Genomic DNA, 23,209 nt, shown 5'->3' with positions numbered 1-23,209 from the left:
GAGGGGTCCGTATGACGGGCACAGCAGGGAGCCAACCCCCTTTCCTTATAGCCCACCTTAACTCTTGCTCAAGGGGGAGGATGGTAAGGTCCCAGCAATTGGTTGGCTGGGGGACCTGGATGGAAAAGGGAGGGGAGTGGCAGAAGCCCCCCACAGATATTGAAATGATCATGGAGTTACCTATACTGTACACTTTTATCTACCAGGAAATCCCAGACATCTAATAATAAAGTTGCAGCCTTATTAAATCATATCAAGTGTTTCCTGTCCTCCTTTTGGTATAGCTGGACAATGTATGTGTGTATGTGTTTTTCTTACCACCAGAGGTCACTCAGAGTAAAGTGAATGATTGCTTCAGCTTTTAAAGGAGACATTAAACATCACTGTGCTGTTTTTGAGCCATACTGAAACCCATGACAGCCATGTACATTCTTTTTCTTGTTTTACTCTTGCAAATGTGTATCTCTTATTTTCCTTCATATCTATATTGCTAGATGAGTATATTGGCAGTAAAATGCCCCAAACACATCCAAAACTGGCTTCATATCAGGAACAGACGAGATATATATTTGGATTTAGCTTTCAAATACTCATTAGACTTACTTTTTTGACTATACTATATAATAGAATGCTTGCCAAACATACACTTAACACAATACTTTGCCAGATAGAGGCTGCCTTCTCAAAAGGATAATACACAAAAATTGCTTAGATTCCTGGGGAAAAGCTTATAAAGCTGCATGATCGTCAATTATTACTCATTTTTGGAAAAGATCAGTAAAAATGAAGTTGCTTGGCATTATAGAGCCTTAAGTTACTCATCTGCTCTGTAAAGTGACTATGTATAAGTGATACCATCATCTTACTCAACAGATCTGTTCCTTGTGTATATTCAGAGTCCTATTAACTGTAGTGACAAAAATATGTTTCAACTGAAATGTATTCCTGTTAACACTGAAGAATCAATGTAGCTGTGCGCAAAGGAGCTGGAATATATTATGCATAATTTGAATTCAGTGGTTTGCATTGATTTAATTAAGGGCATAATTTGACCTTCAAAATGTTGTTTTTTTTTAATTTGGTGCTGATGCACAGGCAGAAAAGAACCCAGCTTGACTCTCAGATTCCAGGGTGAGCTAGCAGTTAGACAAACATTTTTCTTGTCAACTGAACATGTTAAGATGGCAATCTTTGACAGACAATAAACACAGAACTCAATAATGTCATTTTTACTGTCACTTTTTTTTAAGTAGAATTGCCCATTAAAAGCATTGTCAAAAAAACCAAAACAAAATATGAATGTGGACTTTGATTTTGTAATTCATTAGTTTTCTGTACCACTAGATGTTGTCTATAGTTAATAAGGTGCTTATTTGTATTTCATGTGTGCTGTGTGGAAAAGAGTTTTCATTGTGTGCCTGCTTTATGAGAATTCATGAGGTTTGATTATGCGTAATATAGTAGGAATGTAAAAAGCACATTTCTAGCAAGCTCTGCTATGCATTTGCTGTTGTGATTTTCTATGACTTGTAACGTCACCAAACCTGAATGGATTTTCATGGCTATAGCAAAAGGCATGTCTCTATTGCCAGGACTATCTCCTTGCCAAATATCAAGTTCAAGTGTCGGGGGAAAAATGTAACTATGGTAAGACAACCTATTTTCCACTCTCTTTGTCCTGAATGAATGCTAACCAGCTTTTGCTCAAACTTTATGCTCAAATAATTCAAGTTTGCCAAAGTGATTGAGATTTATAATGGAAAGTATTATGAATCCTTAATGTAGGTCTCACTACTGTTGTACCTATAATGTATAGATCTGATGTTCAAAGGTGCTGAGCCTATGCAGTTTCCATTTAATTCAATGGAAAATGGTGAGTGTTCTGCCTGTTGAAAATCAAAACAATATAAATATATTTATTTATTGGAGAGAACCAATGCTGTCTAAGCACTATAGAAAGAGTTCAAAAGGTAGAATCCCTCCCCTGGAGTCTTACAATCTGTGTGTGTGTATATATATATTTTTATATATATGCACATACAGTAATGTAGTTACCATTAAACTTGCCTTTTACAAGTAGATAATGTTGCCATGGTATTACTGTTTCCTCTATTCTTAGAATAGGGACAACTTGGAGAATTATGCAGTAACATTTATTGCTTACCAAGGCAATTGTAAATATTTTAACAGTGACTGTAGGTTCTATAGGTTTGCTAAGTTATAACATAGATACCCTTTTTTCAGCTGAGTTATAAACACAAGAACTAGGGTTCTATAATGAAAATGCTAATTCTACGCTAACTGCAGCCACTGTAAATACTTTGTTGTTGATCAGAGTCCTTAAGAAGATGTCATTTTCATAAGACCACCTCAGTAGGTGTAAAATGTCTCTAATCTTTTTTTTATGGGGTTAGATGTATAGTGACTTACAGCTAAACACGATGACAGAGCAACTAACAGGAAAGCACTGCTTCAAGCTGAAGACTCAGCAGGTTAGATCTCACCTTCCCATTACAAATTGTCCTAAACCCTCCCACAGAGTCCTATTAAACTAAATGTTTTACCTATCCAGCATTTATAGTGTACTATACTGGAAACCAAGTTCTTAACTTTTCCATGTTGTTTTTACTGGCTAAATTAATGGCAGCAGTAGATTCACAAACACCCTTTAACCTTTGGGAAAGACATGCTCGACTGCCTTTCTGCATATTTTCAGAATGTGTTTAGAAGGATTATCATTTTAAAAGATTCTTATTTAGTACCAAAGGATAAATAGTCTGCATTAATAAATTATTGAATTCATCTTATTTCTTAGTATCACATCTTCATTATCTACAATGTGAAGAATAACCCCTCTCCCCAGAATATTAGCCATTGATAAACTAGAATATTTGCAATTTAGAAAACTTTAACTAATTTACATTAAGTACAAAAACTTGGGGCCAGAGAACAGAACCTAACAAGTTGAGGGGCAGCAACTCTTTTCTGAAGCTTTTGAAACTCTTTTCACTTATCTTTCACATTTGAGTTAATTGTTCAGCTTTTCAACTCAACAACCCGTGAGAGAACTGTTGCTACATATTCAATTTAGATTTGAAATTGCAAAAAAAAAATCAAAAATAAAGTAGAGAGAAGTGATTGATTTATTCCGCAAATGTCTTCCATCACAGATCCGGAGTCGGCCTTGAACCTTATGTCGTCATTTTCAGCTGTGCAGAGTGGGTGTAAAAATATTACCTAGCAGTTTACATCACTTTGCACAGACATAAATGACTACACAGGGTGCAGCCGTGGAGAATAAAACCCATTGTATTCTGAATTTCTTCTGAGTTCACACTCACTTTGTCCTGCTTCAGCTGGCCCTCCCTCTTCTCCTTTCCTCTCTCTGTACCTTACCCCCCGCCCTCAAACAGATGAAACTAGAAAGGATGTTTCATTGAGTTAAGAAGCTCATCAGCTTATTTTGCTTAGAAAACTGGTACTGTAATTTAGTAGGTGCAGTCCTTTTGCCCTCCAGAATCTTTTCAGTGTTGCCAAATTGTAGAGTGCAGAACAATCAGTCGCATACTGTGGTGGTGTGCACTGGTCATTTGTTGCCCATTTGGACTCCCACCATGGGAATGTATTTATTTTATTCAATTTTTTCAAATAGGTGCCCATCAAGAGCTCTGGCTATTTATCCAGTACATTAAAAGTTACAACATAAACATAAAGGACTGTCCCATAAATATATCACCTCCACAGCCTTAACATGGGCGGGGGGGGGAGGATGAGCTTTGAAACGTGCCTGGATGATTTACAAATCTAGGGTCTCTCAGACCAAGAGGGAGAAAGGAAATTCCAAATACTGCTCACAGAGAATGGCTTCCCACCAGATTTTTCTTGTTTATGTTGAGGATATAAACTTAGCTCAAGAGCCTTTGCTCAGTGTGGCAGTATATCACAGAGTGAGAGGGGATCTCTCAGGTAACAAGGTTAGAATACCCTGAATTCTCCATGGTAGTCAGTGCAGATCATGGAGCTCTGCTTTGATTTGTTCCCATGTGCAACTCTACTTAATAAGTAGGGTGCAGTATTTTGCATTAGCTTCTGCTCCTGAATGATCCCAAGGTGTAGACCCATGTAGAACACATTACAGCAATGTAGAGGTGTGTAGCGGGGTGAGCACCCGCTCCGGCCCTGGAGGGGTTGGAAAAGCCCCTGCAGAGGGCTGGGGCTGGGCAAGGTAAAACCCTGGCTGATTAGGAGAAGTGGCTACAGCTGGGGCCACGCCCCAAACTGAGCAACAGGGCCTTATGATAAGGCCAGGGAAGCCAGGAGCAAACAGCCTCTCTCTGTTTGTAGAGGGAGATGGACTTGGCTGCAGGGACCTGAGCAGAGTACTTGGGAGAAGTAGGGCTGGGGAGCTCCAGCCTGGAAAGCCCCAGGCTGCGGCCTAGCAGAAGGCCAAGGGGTACTAGGGGTTGCAGAGGGCAGCCCAGGGATAGGCCAAGGCAGCAGGTCCAAACCCAACCTTGCCAGTGATGAGTAGGCTGATACTGCAGTCTGCCCCAGGGCGTGGGGCTAGACGATGACCGGCAGTAGCCATATACTGAGGCGAGGTGGGAATAGTGGGTGGGGGTTCCCTGGGGAGGGGAGACCCTAAGACTGAGGGGTTACTGCCAGGGGCAGCACCCCAGGTAAAAGGGCACCAGGTACAGGGAGGGACACGGGGGCCTGCAGAGGGCGCTCCTGGCTGGAAAAGAGCTAATTCCCAGAAGTCACCAGCAGGAGGCGCTGCAGGGGTGAGTCCGCTCCTCTACAAGGTGACAGAAACAGCATAATTGTGGCAAGGACTGCATCAGAGAGAGAGAATGCTGCCTTCATTTTGCAAAATGCAGATGGAAGAAATGCTTTTGGCTTCAACCACTTCCTGTGCATTCAGAAGCATCTGGGATCTAACATGCCTAAATTGTGCACCTGTTGGAGTCAGACAGTAATACACCTCTACCCCAATATAACACAACACACTATAACACAAATTTGGATATAACGCAGTAAAGCAGCACTTTACTGGGTGGGGGAGGGGAGGGGAGGGGAGGGCTGCGTGCTCCAGCAGATCAAAGCAAGTTCAATATAACATGGTTTCACCTATAACGTGGTAAGATTTTTTGGCCCCTGAGGACAACGTTATATCAGGGCAGAGGTGTATATGAGTCTTTTGTGGTGGAGTAGAGGTGATTGCATCCTAGCGGGGGTTCTGGAGTGCATTTTCTGAATACTATTGGGGAGTGTCTCTTTGAGCTTAAGTATACAGCTGATTGTCACCAAAAGGAAAGAAGAGATGCTGGATTGACAGACAGGTTTCTTTACGATATAGACTTCATTAAATGGGCAACAGCTTAACACGAACTTTTTTAAAAATTAAATTACATATAGTAGAAGGGATAGGCCACAAATAAACCCCTAAACAAGGATTTAAAGGCAGTAATTGGAGAGTCACCCCACACACATTCCTAACACCTGTTTTCCAATTAGCTTGCTGCTCCCCTGGGGGGTGGGAAGGTGTTACGAGGGACAGTGTGCTCAGAGTATTTTTGTTGTATCTTACTAGTTACATGAAGGTATCTGGCACAAATCCTAAATCTTTTACTTGCACCTGAGTTAAGCAGGTAGCTGAGCCCAGTTGGGCTCAGAGCCTTAAAACACATGGTGATTTCTGTTTAGATACTGGGCCAAGAAACTCTGTAGGTTTGAGAGCTGCTCTGATTATCATGTCAATGCTGTTCAGCTGAATGAAGGGAATATGGCCAGAGAACCTGCTATTCTGTTTTTATTTTGGTTTGACTAGGCAAATTTAAACTCTCAGGGAGGGTTTTTGCTGCTTAACCTAGGAGTCTGCTGAGTTTCTGTTCAGTTGCACTGATCCTAACATTACTCCATGCACCCTCCAACATTTGAGAGAGAGAGAGAGAGAAAGAGACCACTACTGTACATAAGTGGGTGACTCTTGACTCAGTTGTCAGGGGCACAAAGCCTGAAATTTCATAATATTTTGTCTCCAAAACTAACTATCTCCATCATCTTGGTGTCTGGAATCCTACTACTGCTTCCAAACATGTTATCTTCTGCAGAGCTGCAGCATTTACTAGAGTTATGATTCCAGGCCAATGGAAGGAATGACTGTTACAAGTTCTAGGTAGGATCTTTATTGCAAATGGCATTGAAACAATGTTGAGGTCATTTACTAGTATAAACAGATTTTTTTCCGTGTCATACAGGCACAGTACAGTCCAACTAGGTATATTCTTATCTCTTTATCAGTCCCTGTGCAGCACACTGTTGTTTTGTGTAGTGCAGTATTTTGTTTATTTTTTTATCAAAATGTAGGGGTGTTTTGGTAGCAACTTTTTAGAATTTCGTATCCTTGTGTATATGTCTATTTTGTTTTACAAATATGACAGACTGAATGGCCTGTGCAGCTTTATAAGCGTAATTGGAAGTGCCATTTAAATCAAAATGAATTTTAGTAGTAGCAGATGAATATTAAGCATAACGTTTTCCAGGCAGTGATGATATTTCCTTATGCACTAATCTGTTGTCTTTACAGTTACTTGATTAGAACAAAAATCAGAACATACATATTAAAAATATGTAATTTTAAAACACATTGTATAAAACAACTCTTCTCATTTTCATTGTATTAGCATACCCTTTTATTCTTCGAATTCATGCTTTCATTAACAGTGGATTTTTGTAATCCCACATAAGATATTGTAACAGCAGTTCCCAGTAATGTAGAAGAGCAAGTGAGCAGTGTATGATTCATAATTTTCTACTTGTTACAAAGAAAATTCATGCTTCTCATCTAAGTTTGGATTTTAAAGTTCTTATTTATAAAAGCAGTCATTTTCCAGTCCTTTTTTGATGTACTGGAACATTCTCATTGAGGGGCCAGAAACATAGATTTTCACTTTAAATTACCCATTGTTCCTGTTCTCTGCCATTTTTGCCCTGTAGCGTTGGTTGACATTTCATAGAGAGTGAGCCGGCATAGGGCTGGAAAATATATAATTATAAGAATCATCTGCTCTTGATTTTCCCATTACATACCAATCATGATACAGGCAGATTTTTCATAGGTGTTTGATTTGGAATGAGAAGTTTTATTCTTCGTTGACCTGTGATTAAAATGTGGCATTTTGGTAAATAAATTGAAGATAGCTTCTGCGTAATTCAGCTCTGAACTGGTGCTGGGAAATGCAATGAAAGCCTTTGACCTGTATCACATAAGCAGCAGCATATGTAATGGGAAATATATTCTAAGATAAAAAACTGTGTAACACAATACACTTTTTTTAATGTTAGATGTCTTAAAACAGGCATAATGCAGAAATGAAGAAAAATGACTGACATCAGGTGGCAAGATAAGTGAAGTTTTGTTTCACCCTATACTCTGTGAAAGACTTCAATATAATAATAATAAGGTTAAAGCCATAGAGTAACTCATTTAACTGCTTTAGTAGCTATAGACACATATGTAAATGCATTAGCAATTATTGTAAAGAATGGTAAGACTAGAAAGCCTATTTCAAAATTAAAAATATAAATCATTATTATGGTAACAGACTAGAGACAAATCTGTTCTAAAATCAGTATTATTTTGGGCAAGAGTCTTGCATGTCGCATTAACCTGAGTAGGTCTTAGTGGTTGGTTGGTACATTTTCATGTACATGTTATCCATGGACTAGGCACACAATTCCTGATTACAATATGAGCCTGATCCTGTTCTCACAGAGTTCAGTGTTAGTAGGATTGAGCCCTATGTGTGTACATTTTGTTGGTATTGAACAAAAAGATACTCCTTAATTATCCAGTTTTTCTTACAATATTCCCTGGACCACATACTTTCTAGCCACTTGATGTAGTTCACCCTCTATGCATATTATAATAAATAATAATAGGAGATATGCCTATCTCCTAGAACTGGAAGGGACCTTGAAGGATCATTGAGTCCAGCCCTCTGCCTTCACTAGCAGGACCAATTTTTGCCCTGATCCCTAAGTGGCCCCCTCAAGGATTGAACTCACAACCCTGGGTTTAGCAGGCCAATGCTCAAACCACTGAGCTATCTCTCCCCCCCAATATGAATCATATTGCCTATGATTCATCTGTATGATTAATATGTAATGATTCATATGTACTGTTTTTATATTGATGTTTTGGAAATAACAGACCTAACAATAATATTTAACATGTAGCATACTGCTAACATTAACATCCGAAGAAACCACAAATGTAGGATAATAATGAGATCAATAAACAATTAAGCAATTCTTGAAGATCTTAAAATGATCTTCCAAAATGTACAGTAAATCACTTATTATATGACCTTCCATACCAGAACAGAGCAAAAATATACATGGGCTAGTAAAAGTATAATGCAGGTGCATGGTATCAGTATCTTTAAAACCTTGGCATAGTGTGTTTTAATTGTAAACTAAAGGGAGAAAATAAATTTTGTCTGTTTTTAAAACAATGTTAAAATATTTGCCTTTGCCATTGGGAACACACATTCTGCAAGTAAACATGAGAGTAGGATTAAAAAAATACCAAAGTAAGTACATCTTTAGTCAGGATATATGTGTATCAAACCTGTGAAGTAAAAATGGTAAAGGCTGATTTCTAATGATGCTTATTTAATATTCCCTTTCTTTTATGTTTCAAATTAATTTCAACACAAAACTCCCACCCTCCATTGACCAAAGTCTTAACATTCAGAAGATCATTTTGAAATGAATGAAGGTGGGGTCAGCTGAAAGTGTAGCATGAGGTCCAAGAATTCTTAGCTTACAGGAGGCCAGCGTATCCTGCTTGAATAGAGAAACTGTATAATACTATATTATTTAATAAATATCCAATAAAATATCTCTACATAAAAAATTATCTACAATTTCTCTCTACAAGAAATTTCTAATGAGAAAGAACTGGGGCAGGAGGGGAAGAGAGTTTTAAAATAAATTTGATGGGAAATGTTTCCTGCAAGCAAGGCTAAACCATTTGGCTATAAATTATGTGGATGAACAAATAATCTGTTTCTATCTGTTAGACACTGATGGAAGTATTATCAGCCTCATCTATAAATCATGACAATCTTTTTTCTTCAAAAATGGTTTACAGTCGAGTTTAACATTCTTTCTCTCTGGTCACTGATTCCTTTTTGGTAGTCCTGTGACTGTGGGTTTTCTGAAAGCACACAAAGTGATACGTTTTTACTGTTTACTTGTAAGTTCACATACTATTTTATGTACCCTTATTCCAGATGTTTAAAAAATCCATAAGGATAAAATTATTTTAAATATCTGAGTCTGTATGTGGAGTAACTCATTTAAGTTTTGTACGACATTGCTCTGTGTCCCCGGAGTAGCCTCTTTCCGTCATGGCCCTGGAGACTTTAGCATACATATTTGTGTTCATTTTTTTTGGAACGTAGTTCTGCCATAACAGACTCGTCTCCCCGACGTGCGATGAGATGCAGTACCTCCCATTCGGACCATGCTGGAGCTTGTCTGCGAATCCGGGACTGCGTGATCTCTTGTGATGGTGTACTCTGCATGGTCGCCTGTGATGGTGGACTGTGCTGACGGTCACCTGTGCTGATGATGACTAAACAGGAATTGAAATTCAAAAGTTCCCAGGGCTTTTCCTGCCCACCTGGCTAGTGCATCAGAGTTGAGAGTGTCGTCCAGAGTGGTCACAAGGGAGCATTCTGGGATGGCTCGCGGAGGCCAATAACATTGATTTGCTTCCACAATACCTTTAACCCGGGATTGCGATCTTGATTTAAGTGCTACTCCACTTGCTGAGGTGGAGTACAGAAATCGATTTAAAGAGCCCTTTAAATCGAAAAAGCCGGTTTGGTCATGTGAATGGAATCATTTTTTTTTTTTTGAATTAACTCGGCTAATTCTGAAATAACAGACTAGTGTAGACCAGGCCTAAGTATACAGTAGGACTGGGATTTTCAAAGGAGACTAAGGGAGTTAGGTGTATAAAACTGCAATTGAGTGCCTAACTCCAATAGTCTCCTTCGAAAACCCCAGTTTAGGCATTTAAGTAAGAAAGATTTTTTTGCAGAATTTTGTTTTACATAAAAATCGAAACAAATCCAACCTAGTCCTCCTGCCCTCGATTACTGGTAAGGTGTATGATATTCAGTTATTAGAATAACAAAAATGCTGATCTTTTTACACTCTTAGTGTTACGTCACTTGTAAGGAGATATTTATTACTAATTTTAAAGTCATTCATTATGTATTGGAGTGTATTCAGAGAGAGAGAGAGAGAGAGAGAGAAAGATCAAAGTATTCATTTCACTATCATGGACACCTTTGCTCAGCACACCCTGCTGCTTTTTGTTACCATCAAAGGGCGCCAGATATGAGACTCAGTCTGTGGCCACACACATTTGCACACAATTTCATAGTTTTTTGAGGAGCCAAATTTGTTAGCAGTTAGATATGTCAGTTTGGCTAGTGGAACACCAATTGCTTTCAGATGTTTCAGAAAAGAATTAAATCAACACCTTATTTTACTTTTAATGGAGGGCCAAATTCTTCTCTCTGTTATGCTGGTGTCCTGAGTAACTCCATTGAATTCAGAGCAGTGATTCAGAATTTACACTGTTATAATAGATAGAGTTGGTCCCATTAATCGTTTAAATAACATAAAGATTTTATTAAATTAGCAACATATCCTAATTATCCTATGCTAAATATAGAGGCAATAGGAAGACTGCAGAGAAATAGGAAGAAAGTAAGAGAATGAAAGATAAATTCTTTGACTCAGTTAAGCTGTGATTCTTTCTACACACATCTTATGCACACAGCCAACAAAAGATTATAATTGACACAAAATTCGTGTTGGCAGCAACTTTGATCTCATCCTCACACATTCTTTGAGCTCTTCTCAACTTATTCACTGAGACCTTGCAAGTACTAGCAAATTTTGTAGCCGTAATTCACCACTAGAGTACCTTGACTGTGGTACGAATATAGGACTCAGGCATTGTTACTATTTTGCTCTGAGTAAGGTAAGGTTAGATACATGGTGATAGAATGTCTAAGTCAAGACTGCAAGGATGTTTTGTAGTGTAGACAACCAGAAAACAAACAAACAAAAACCCCATCACCAGCTCCCAACCAGATTCCACTAGATTCTCTTTTCTAACATTCTGTCCGAAGTCACCTGATTCCATATATTGTGTAGTCATCACATTCTCCTCTCAGAATTACCACAGTTACTACAACAGCTCACATTTCAGCAGAGAAGCCAAGGACTAAATGGTAGTCGAGTCTGGAGTACTGCTTTTCCACTGAAGGTAGTCCCTCAAAACACAGAGTTCAGCCACATTGATAGAATGGTGTGGATAAGTTTATACTGCTTCTCTTTGTGATGGAATTATTCTGAATGTTTCAGTCCACAATGCTATTTCTGGTGCCTTTCATGAACATTACATTTTAAAAGGAAAAACAAATGATGTAGGACATCTGGCAGTAAGGTTGCAGGATATATATAAACTATATACTAGTCAAACAACATTCTAAGATTATTATTAACAGCCATTTAAAAGAATTCTTTACTTAATGAATTATTCCTTTTCCCCCCATAGGACCAGGGACGTACAATCCTGTAGTGAAGTCAGCTTCCAGTATTTCCCTATTTGTTTCCAGAGTGGAGCGTTTTAAGGACGTGAAAGAGATTACTCCCGGTCCAGGAGCTTATGAGGTTTGTTGATGTGGCTGTGTTCTCGGTCACATACTGGGGCTGATTTTTCATCCTTGCCTTAGCTAGATTGCTTTTGTTGTGCTTGTAGTTTTCCTGGCAGTATTTAGGCATTTAACATGATTTGTAGGGACAGTCTATATTTAGCTATCTAAATGACAATTCCCAAATTGTGGGAACAGGAATGGAGGCCAGGTTTTAAAAACGTGACCAGTAATAAGCAGAGTAAATGACAATTTGTCGACATACCTACTGTATGTGCTTTAAATAGATGCTGGAGTAGAGGCTCACCTCAGACCCATTATTCACTGCTGAATCAGATGGGAGTAAATAAATATTGCTTCTCTGATTCGCTTTCGCTCCCTCTGTTGCTCCGTGTAATGAAATATAGCACACTTTCAGTGCCTGAATCTTTTCTTTGTGTTATACTTATGTATTCCAATGTGAATTTAGCCATGAGCAAATTAAACATCTTTGACTGATGGCCTACTGAGGGAGGGGGCCTAGCTCTGTGGAGCAGAAAACTCGATGAAAGAGCAATGGAAGGGCAGCCTTCACCATATAACTAATTGCTACAATTGCCCTGCCATAGCTCTCTCATCTCTGGGTGGCAATTATGTGCCAAATGCACTGCTACTTGGGATTAGGTCTGAGGAAACTCAGCCATATTAGCTGGTCTTCCCAGGCAATGAAATGGGAGGCAAGAGACTGAAGTGAAGATGTGGAGCAAGAAGGGGAAGGAGGAAAGGCCCCTGTTAGTTCCTCTCTGGTCCCCTGACCAACTACTCTTTCTAGAGCAACAGTATCTGTAGAAAGCCTCTTCCCTTCCCCCTCCTGTTCTGCTCCACCTTTGGACCCTGTTGGCTTTCTTCTCCATGGGGGAGGGGGTGAAAAAGAGATCTAATTGATCTCATTATTATTCCTCTGTCCTGTGAGGGAATAGGTGCTGCCACAAGGAACCTTGCCTGATCCTTTCCTTACAACTTTTGGGGAGAACAGAATGCAGTGTAATGACTGGGGGGGAAGGAAAGATGATTTTGCAGTCAAGGAAGTGGACTGTGAATTAGGAGTTCTGAGTTCAGTTCCCGGATGTGTGTGAACTTTGGGCAAGTCATCAATCAAATCTCTCTGTGCTTCAGATCCTTGTCTGTAAAATGAGAATAATATTTTCATACCTTATGGTGGTGTGGTGTTTAGATTCTCCATTGTGGCTATATATGATCTGAGATAAATAGAGAACCCAGCGTTTTGACAATGGCAGGAGTGGGATAATGGAGAGAGAGATTGGGGTAGTACAAAGAAGAAGAAGGGGTGAGATGGCAATTGAGGGAACACAGAGAATGAAGTAATTGGAAGGATGAGAGATGGAAAGATTGGGAAGAGAGCAAAAACATGGAAAACAGAGTAAGAGGGAAGAGAGACTTTATAGAAAAGGGAATGGCTTGACAAAGGGAAGAGATAAGAAAAGTTGAGCAAATTTCTAAACAAGAAAGAAAAATCATTGAAGGGGACAATACAAGGTTAGGGAAGCAGAGTACACGTACAGAATGTGCGTACAGTAATTCTATCAGTGTTTGCATCAGTCAGGAGTCAATGGGGACTCTGTATCAGAGGGAATGTCTGAGAGACCTCTCTGTGGATTGGATGTCAGCATGAGTCCAATTCTTCTAAACATAGCTGAGGGACTAATTGGATTCAGTAGTGGGAAATGAAATTTGTTGGATTTTTTTAAAATACATGCTGCTGCAATGATGGAGCTATATTTTTGAATGATTTTATCATTTCCAATACTAATGTAGTATTTTTGGTTGCGTTCATCTGTTTTCGCCTGCATCTGATGGGAAAAATGAGCATGCGTTGTGTACTTTCGCTTCTGCTTGATTTTGTGTGTTATTCATCCATAGTCTGAGGATGCAGAGGAAGTGGAGCATTTTGGGGAAGTCAGCTGGGCTTTGATTAGTCTTAATCTTGGGTTTAGTTATGGACAGGAACTGGTGTATCATAGGACTGTATATTAGAAATCATTTAAAATTAATTAATTCATAGTGGAAAAGCATAATGGTAGAGTTCTGTGCTTTAGTTTGATATACATAATTTTAGTAAGCTTTAACTTTTCAGTTTTTAACAGTAAAGGACTCAGTGGTGTCCTTTTTAATGTCTGTTCTCCCCTGTGTATGTTGCAACTATATTAAAAACTATAAATGTACTGTTGATTAACATATTGCTTTTACAGTGCAGCTGGTCAGACATCCAGTAAATATTTTGAGGATGACAATTTTAACAATCAGAATTTTGTGGTGATAAAAGCACATATCACGATTAGGGCCCTGTGCATGTACAAATTTCCATAGCAATATACACTTATTCTATTGCTATTTCATTCCCATCTCTCTCACACACCCATCTGCTCCCACGACACAACTGGCCCATAGCTGAATCTGCTCCTTGACATAAAATTCATAAATGATTATTTTTTATAGTGATTTATTTCTGGGTGGATTTTTTTAGTGTACTCTTTGGGCAGCCCATTGCCTCCCACCCTTGTGTTCCTGCAATGTTTTCCCAGTGGCATGACTCAGAATCTCCTTCCTCCATATTGCAGGGAAGGGAAGAGCTACAGCTCCTCAGCTCCTTTGATCTCATGCAGTCATGCTTCATGAAACAGTGTATGGAAAATATGCTATAATTAACACCTTCTTGTAGTGGAGAGGTGCAAAGCAGCAGGCTGTTGCAGTCAGGTCCCGGCAGGGCAGGTGGTCGAAAAAAGCAGTGTTTAATGCCTGGCCACAGAAAAATGGTAAATTCTTCAGCAAAAAACTGAATTTAGTGGCATCTTTTAAAAAAGCTATATTTCGTGGCTGCAGCAATGCAGAGTCCACTGTGGTGAACCAGACAGTCCAAATCTTTTAGATCTATTGTCTCAGACTCTCTGCAGAGCCCATCAGGTGACACCTCATTGGTTTACATTCCATTATCAATTGCAAGTTTATTTCCACAACCATACTGGCTAGAAACATGCTTTTTTTCCATGTAAGCTGGGATCCTGGAGCACAATTTCACACAAAGGGGTGAAATTTTCAGTAAGTTGTGTGGTCGTGGTATGGTACACTATACACTGCTACAATACTCTGATCATGGCCAGCGTAGAGCTATTACTGAAGTTCTATTTATAGTTGAAGTAATGTTTACCTAATTTATTATGCGTTAGACTTCTCAAGTTACACTGCTTTGTTTACTACAAGAAAGTTATGTGTGTTTATATAAACTGAAATACACTAGTAACTATAACCATGATGCTTAAATTGCATGACTCATCATAAGTCCCTATGGATCCCGTAATATAGAGTGCTGTTCATTTATCTTCACTGCCATAATTGCGAAGCAGATAAGTAAAGAATTATTTTTGCCACTGGACTTCCTGTTAGTCAGCAGTAGACTAAAATGAGCCTTCAGGGAGTTAGAAAGAATATATAACAAAATTCTAATTTTTTCCTTCTTAATATTTGATGGTGAACTGTTAGGGCCCAATTCTGAAGCCTGTATCCATGTGAGTGTGAGCTGTGACATCAGACCCTTATGCTCTAGAATATGGAAACTGTTTCAAGAAAGGTTAACTGGAATAAAGGTCCTTAGTCTAAATACAACAAAAATTCTCTCTGCATACTGAAATAGTTTTATTTCAAACTGTACTTGGTGGGTGAGATTCTTCTTCGAGTGATTGCTCCAATGCATTCCAGTTAGGTGTGCGCGCGCCACACGCACGAAGCTTCTCTTTTTTTTCCCCTCCCCTGCGGCGGCGGCGCTGCGCCTGGCGCGGCGCGTGGCGCGGGCTATATATATACCCCAGCCGCCCGCCCGCTCTCTCAGTCTCTTTCGCCACTTGACGGCCGTCGGAACAACTGTGGAGTGCTCTCTGCCCCTCACCTAGCCTTCACTCACTTTTTTGTATTTATATATATAGTTGTATAGTTAGTAGTTAGTATTTTTTTTTTAGTTTGTGTAGTGTTGTTGTTCTAGTTGTTAGTTGGTTGGTTTCCTTCCCCCCCCCTTCCCGGCCCGGGGCGGGCTCAGGCACAGGGCACTTCTCCCGCCCTCAAGCCAAGCCAAAAGCCCCCGCCCGAGATCCCACAGCGCCGCTGCCTCCGCCTCGCTGAGGACACCGCGACGCAAGCACGCTTTGTATCTGTTCAGCCTAAGGACACACGGAAAACGACCACACCCACAGGCAGCAGATATACTAGCGGGGCCCAACCGGCGCGCGGCACACCGGACGCTGGCCCCACCGGGTTCGCACCGTTCACCACGCGCACCTCGGCCGCCGCCGCCGTGCGCCCCCCGGCCCCGCCCGCGCCCCCACCGCCGCCGCCGCCGCGCGCGCCACTTCACCGAAGCGAGCGTGAGAGAAAGCCAAGAGTCGCTGAGAGCTCGAGCTAAGTCCGCTGTGCGCCAGCCGCCCTGCGCGGCGCGCGCACGGCGACTCCGCGAGGTGCCGCCCGGTCCGCCGCTCGACTCCGCCGCGCCGCGCCCGCCGGTAAGCCGAGCCTTGTGCCGCCGGGAGGCCGGACGCCGACGACGACGAGCCGCGCCGAACAGACGAGAGCCTCCGCCTCCCGAGCTCCGGCGGGCTCGGTCCGGCGGCTGAAAACCGGGCAGTTCCGGTCCGGGCATCTGACCGCGCCGCGGCCACGGACCGACACGCCGGGCCCCACCACCGCTCGTCGCGCCCGCCGCCCGGTCGACCGGCGGCCCGCTCCCGCCGCCGGCCCCGCGCCCGTCGAGATCTCGCCGGCCGCCCATCGTGCGCCGCGCCATACCGGGTCGTACCCGCGCACCGCGCCGGTCGCGTCCCGGGTCGCGTCGACCGCCGCGGCGTCCCATCGCCGCCGCCGCCACCGCCCGCCGCCGGCGCCCCGCCCGGTCCCGCAGCCCGCGCGGCCACCGCCCGGCGCCGCGCCCGCCGCGCAGCCGCCCCGTCGCCGCCGGTGCCGCGCCCGCCGCGGTCGAGTCGCACTCGGTCCGGTCGGACCGACACGGACCACCCGCACCGGGTCAGACGCCGGCTTCGCTCGGCCCGGCTCGCCTCGCCGCGCCCGCTGGCCCGGCCCGGCGCGCGGCGCGCGCGCGGCGGCGCGGACCGGCACCGCCTCCACCCCCCCTCCCCCCGCGCAAGGTGCTCAGCAGTGCTCAGCAGGCCACTGGGGGGGGCATTCCGCACCACGCGCGCAAGTTCCGCGCCCCCCCCCGCCGGCGCCGGCCAGGATGCCCGCCCGGAGCCTCCGCCCTCCCCGCGACCTCCCCTCCCCCCCTCCGCGCCCCCAGCCCCCCCCCGCCCCGCCCCGCCCCGCCTGGCCTGGCTGGCCGCCTCTGGCGCGCCATCGCGCCCCGAGCACGCCATCGGGCGGGTCTCCGTCATCGCCCTGGCCGGACCGTGGCTGGGACTTCTAGGACTCCCCGGCTGGCTGCCCTCAAGGCCCCCTCCAGCGCCTGCCGCACAGGAACTACTCCGCGGCCATAGGGCATGAGGAGCCGAGGATGAGGAGGTCGGACCCAGACAGGCCGGGCCGGTGTGCAGACCAGCACGTGAAGCCAACAAAGACGCCTGTTGCACGCTCTGCTGCAACGCCTGCCGCACCCACTGCAACACCCCACTGCACCCCCCCGCTGCCCCTGTAGAGCGAAGTACTCAGGCCTGTATCCCGCCCCCGTACTTCGCGATCGGAACCAACCCAACGGGGGTCGAGGCACCGGTCAGCAATGGTGAACGAACGGTCAACCGCCCCGCAGGGCCGACAAGCTAGGCGCCGCGGGCCACGCCGCATGCGCTGCGCTAACGCCTAGGCCTGGCGGCCAGGTATGCCAAATGCATCTCCCATCTCCCATGACTGGCCTGGCGACATCACTTCTGGCCACAACTTCGCCAGGGCGAAAATCGACGAACTTCTGCCGACAGGCGTCCGACCCTGCGCGCCACGGCTCTCGGCGACGCGACAGCGGGCGCGACAGACGCGGCGAGACGGCGGCCGCGCGGCGCACGCGGCTGCAATCGCTCTCGCCGCCACAAGAGGTGCAGTACTTGCGCCAGGCCAATCCTCGCTGAGAACCAAGGCAGGTTCAAAAGACCAAGGACTATACATTTTTTGAAGACCGACTCGCCATTACAGACCTTGAATGCGGACATGCACGCCCTCACCGCAACGCAGCCGCAGCCCGCAACAGCATGCGCACGCGCCGCCGGCGCCATGCAGGTCCCGCCAGGGCCCATCACCAAGGTCCGCGCAGCGCGCAGGCAATCCCGTAACGGCAGTCCAGCCCGCCTTCCTCCCCATGCCTCCGCAAAGGGCCAGGGGCAACCAGTCCTGCACCGCCCATCACTCCGCATCATATCCTCTCCCTTCCCTCCCTCCTTGTTTTCCATCCCGCCTGTTTCCTTCGTTCCCCCTATCCCGACCTTTTTTCTCTCGCTTCTTCAGACCCTCCAGACGGGATACTTTCCTCCTACAGACGCCCCCCTCCTTTAGACCCACCCCCTCTTCCCCCCTCCTCCCCTTCCCTCCTTCTCTCACCACCCTCATCCCCCTCCCCCTCCTCAAGGATGCCTGGTGCCATCCCATGAGTGCCTCCAGAGGGCAGGGCAGGGTTGCTATTTCATGACCCAGGAGTAGGCTATCAGGCGGGGTTATTCTCTATTCTCACCTTTGGAACAAATTGATGCTCAAAAATACCGAGCCCCAAGAACAAATGGTCACCCAACGGGCAATTCATCTTTCTCTGGAGGGGGGATTTTGGTTTGCAAGATTCGACATGATCCTCCTTACTTCTTCGAGATTGGTTTACCACTTCACTTCGCCCCTCCTCGTCACAAAGTACAATCAGCCTGCCCTCGTTTCTGCAGGCTTTGCCACGGCACCACAAACCTTGCCCAGGCAGCGTGTGGTTTGCAGCTTGCCCTTCGCGGGCGCCAGCAGCTGGTACCAGCCCAGCGCCAGATGGCAGGGTGCCCTCGCAGGGTGGGCAGACCAGGCGAGGCCCCGGTCAGTGGCGACCGGCTGTCCAGGCGGCGAACCGAGTGGCCCTGCTAGCCCCCTCACTGCACCTGTTCCAATGCTCAACACCTCGCCTGCTTGTCAATGGTGAGCAGCTCGGCCTGCCCCTGGCGCCTGGCGCTCACCTCTCGGCGCTCTCGAATGGTCTCATCTCCTCCTCACACTGAGCCGTGGTCTTCTCCGCCACGTGGTCTCCTGCCTCATTCCTCGGTCAATGCGCGGTACTCCGCGCTCACATGCACGTCTGGTCGAGTCACCTCGTCGCTGGTCCGCCGCACCGCTGGGTCACGACCGCCTGCTCCCGCACACCGCCGACCACCGCCGCGGTTCCGCCACGGCCACCCCGCCGGCGTGGGGCGCGCGGCGACAGAGTCCTCCTTCTCGTCCGCCCGCAGACCGCCGTCACCGACGGCGGCCTCGGCTGCGACGGAGCGCCGACCCGCTGACCTCGGGCGCCTGCGCGACCAGGACCGAGCTTTCTGGCGGGCGCACCGCGCCTCGCCGCGGGGCTCCGGCTCCATCACGCGCTTCTCGCCTGCAGGACCTGCGTCCGCTGTCCGCGTTACAACACAACAGCTGCAGCGGCTCGCAAGGCATGTGTCCGCCAGGACTCCGGACCGCACAACAAGGCACAGCCAGGCTAGAGACTGGCGTGCAAGTCCGCTCCCACCCCATTCCTCTCTGCTCCTCCTCTTCCTCCTCTGACCTCAGGCACAGCTCTCCAGGGCTGGACTTCTCCCCCCCTCTTCTCGCCTGAACCTCCTCCTTTCCTTTCTGGGTTTTTCCCACGAGTGGTGGTCCCCCGCCTCTGACGTCTTACACATCTTCCAGAGGTGGGGTTCCTCCCGTCTCTCCTCTTCGCCTCTCCTCCCGGGATCTCTGGTCCTCTGCCCTCTGCCTCGGGGGGCCTCACTTCAGCTGTCTCAGATCCTCCTCACCCCTCTCCTCGAGCTCTCCGCTCTCTCCTGTCCTTCCTCCACAAGGCGCGATCGCTCCACCATCCTTCCTTCCCAGAGCCCACAGCAGCCTGCTCCACACTCAGCCTGGCTCGCCTCAATGATGGAGCCACACACATCACTCCACCTCTCGCTGGCAGGTCACCACCCTCCCTCCTGGCAATCTGCATTTTCACACTGCCACTCCCTCCCTCCCATGCAGGCTGCAATCTCTCCATGACTAGCAGACCTCCCGCCACCCCAAGCCCCACATGCCAAATGGAAGCCTCTGGCCCCTGCCATAGCAGGCAGGGGAAGTGGATGTTCGCACCCAAAGCCTTCAGCCCTCAAGGGCGACCTGGTCCAGCCACACACCGTTGGTCAGATTGGAGAGGTCACTCACACCAGCCAGGGTCTGGTCTGGGTCGCCAGAGAGTCCACCATCACCTCCGTGGACAGTCTGCGCTTTTCTCGGTCCTCCTCATCTGGCCGCGTGCAAGGCCCCCTCCCCTACCGCCGGGAGGGACCGGCCTCTCTTGCCCGACCCGCCGGTCGCCCCCTGGGCCTCCCATATCGCTCCGCCTCGCCTGGGACCTCGACCTCCTCCCCACTTTGCCGTGCTGGTCCTCCAAGCCCCTCTCCCTTCCTCTCCAGCCTCCGCCTCCGCCCCATCCCACCTTCCTCCCTGGATCTCTATGGCAAGGCCTTCCGCCCTCCTCCACCTCGAGCCTAGCCTCCTCCCGAGCCCACCGCTCGGCCTCCTTCTCCGCGGCCCCGCCTCCCTGCCATCGCAGCCCGGCCTCAACCTCCAACACCGCCTCTTGGGTCCGGGCTTCCCTCTTCCCCACCTTCCCTTCAAATCACTGTCCACACAGCGCACCCTAATCAGGGCGCGACGCGCGACCCCGGCCCACCACACCATCGCAAGCTCCGGCGCGTGCCCGCTTTCGCCCCCGCCGCTCGAAGCAGCTGGCCACGCAGCTTCCCACCAGGCACCTCCTGCCGTGACACAAATCCCCTCGCTCATGCCGCAGCAGAGCCATGCAACCAGAGCAACTCACGCACCGTCGCTCCGCCTCCTCCCGAGCCACTCTTGCCTCCATGGCTCCGCAGCTCCCTCCCCGCGAGCGGTCCACATGCACGCCCGCACCTGGCCACACTCGCCGCGACATCACCCACCAAGTCCTCTCTCCTAGCCCAGCTCAGCCATCTGCCTTCCCGACCTCCTCCCTTCCCAGCTGTTCGGAGACCACGGCACTTCACCGCCTGAGGCTAGGCTTAGCATTTGGAGCAATCACACCGCAACCGCAAGGGCTTTACCAGGGCTCTAGAGGCCCGGCTCCGAGCAAGGAGCCTCCGCCGAGGAAACTGACCCAACTCCTGGGCCTTCCTCTCCCCTCTGGGAGAAGGGGCCGTCAACTGGACCTAGTAACGCCGCCATCCCTGAGAGCCTAGCGCCCGCCAGGGCGCGCCGCAACCAGGCGGGCGGCTGGGTAGCCATCAGAAGAGCCTGCGCCGGCCACTCGCCGAATTTCTGTGCTATGGATCTAAGTCTAGAAGCAAAAAAATAACTTGGAGCTCAGGGCAGGCGTGCAGTAAAGTGATGGTAAACCACCTCCGCACCCTCAGAATCCTGGGCTGTTCTGCGACGTCCACCATCTTTTAGATAGCCCTGCAGTGTGTGTCATCAGTTATGGCAGCCTAGGCCCTAAAGGTGCAGCACTGCCCAGAATCTCCACTGCCGCAGCCCTGGCTAGCTACTCTTTTAGAACAACTTATGCCACTCGATCCTTTTCACCTAGCTTAAAGTGTCAAGAGATGTGGGAGGAGCAAACCCAAAATGTTTTGTAAAACTTCCATAAATGACATAGCGCCATAATCATGTCATTGCTTTTTAAACAGAACTCCCTTCTGATTTCACTGGTGTATTCTACTTGAAAACTGGTGGCACAGTATGGTCTGTAAAAATGAAGGTCTCGAAATGTAATGAGTTGCCTGGTTTTCAGAGGTGCTAAGCAGCTGCAAGTCCCATTGAAATACCTTAGAAAATCAAACCAGTGCCATACAGTATATTAAGAAATAATGCTTCTTTTGAAAAATTGTGCTAATGCACAGTTCTAGTTTTGCCTTTTTTTTAATTGGCAGACATTTTAATAAAAGTTATAACCCTCAAAAAAGCTGTACAGTGAGTGCAAATTAATTACTTGTTTTTAACACTGTTAAATGTAGCAAAGTGTAAACATTTCTGTCATAATACCTGTCACCCCTTTACTTGACAGTGTGAAAGCTAGTATGTCAGTTCTTTTTGGTATGCCAGCTTATCTGTGTGACACCTTTTTATGATGTAATTAGCAATTTTGTTCAATTTTCCAGACATGGAACATTTTATAGCCTTCTGTGGATATAATATTAATGTGATCTTTGGCCTAATGTATGGAGTAATTATAAAAACTGGTGAAATGTAATTGAAGAGGAGGAAAGGCACTTATGGAAATATTTTTGTTACTCTACAATGTTGCTTCACTACATAGAATTTAATAAGCACAATTATTATTATTTATGCAACACTATAGATGGGCATGACATGTTATGGACAAATATGGTCAAGACGTTGGTCCTTGGGCTAAGAAGCTCACGATATAATTTTTCCAACACTGTTATAATTAGGGCCCTACCAAAGGGCCATGAAAAATGCATCATGGACCGTGAAATATGGTCTTTTCGTTATACAGATTTCATGGGGGAGACCAGCATTTCTCAAATTGGGGGTCCTGACCCAAAAGGGAGTTGCAGGGGGGGTCGCGGTATTGCCACTTACTTCTACACTTCTTTCAGAGCTGGGCAGCTGCAGAGCAGCAGCTGTTGGCCAGGTGCCCAGCTCTGAAGGTGATGCCATGCCAGCAGCAGTACAGAAGTAAGCGTGGCAATACCATACCATGCCATCCTTTCTTCTGCATTGCTTCCTTCAGAGCTGGGTGGCCAGAGAGTGGCAGCTGCTGACTGAGGGCCCAGCTGTGCAGGCAGCTGTGCAGAAGTAAGGGTGGTAATACCATACCATCCTTACTTCTACCCTGCTGCTGGCAACAGCCCTGCCTTCCAAGCTGGGCTCCCGGCCAGCAGCGACTGCTCTCCAGGTGCCCAGCTCTGAAGGCAGTGCTGCCGCCCGCAGCAGCACAGAAGTAAGGATAGCAGTACTGCAATCCCCCCCTACAATAACCACTTGCAACCACTCCACAAGTTCTTTTTGGGTCAGGATCCCTACAACTATAACACTGTGAAATTTCAGATTTAAATAGGTGAAATCATAAAAGTTACTATTTTTAAATTCCTATGACCGTGAAATTGACTAAAATGAATCGTGAATTTAGTAGAGCCCTAGTTATAATAGTAGCAGACCAATATAAGCACAATAATGCAGCATTTGACACTATTAAACACCAGAGTGACCCTTCAATTAGGCACCTGTTC

The 23,209-nt window shown here is 46.5% G+C and overlaps 1 protein-coding gene across 8 annotated transcripts in view; it reads left to right on the top strand.

The window, feature by feature from the left end:
• Nucleotides 1–23,209, top strand: part of STPG2 (sperm tail PG-rich repeat containing 2) — a 410,139-nt gene that overhangs the window by 241,558 nt on the left and 145,372 nt on the right. For 7 of the 8 annotated variants that reach the window (XM_039541569.1, XM_039541574.1, XM_039541571.1 and 4 more), the window contains one exon: nucleotides 11,651–11,766. In XM_039541569.1, coding sequence (XP_039397503.1) covers nucleotides 11,651–11,766 — 116 coding nt within the window. Of the gene's footprint in view, nucleotides 1–2,414; nucleotides 2,438–11,650; nucleotides 11,767–23,209 lie in introns of those variants that run through there. The other variant, XM_039541580.1, reaches the window with a different exon arrangement.

Source organism: Mauremys reevesii, linkage group 5, assembly GCF_016161935.1.
Source record: "Mauremys reevesii isolate NIE-2019 linkage group 5, ASM1616193v1, whole genome shotgun sequence".
In the NCBI taxonomy this organism is placed as follows: domain Eukaryota; kingdom Metazoa; phylum Chordata; order Testudines; family Geoemydidae; genus Mauremys; species Mauremys reevesii.
Note: the sequence above shows the minus strand (reverse complement) of the source record. Positions and strands in the feature narration are given on the sequence as shown.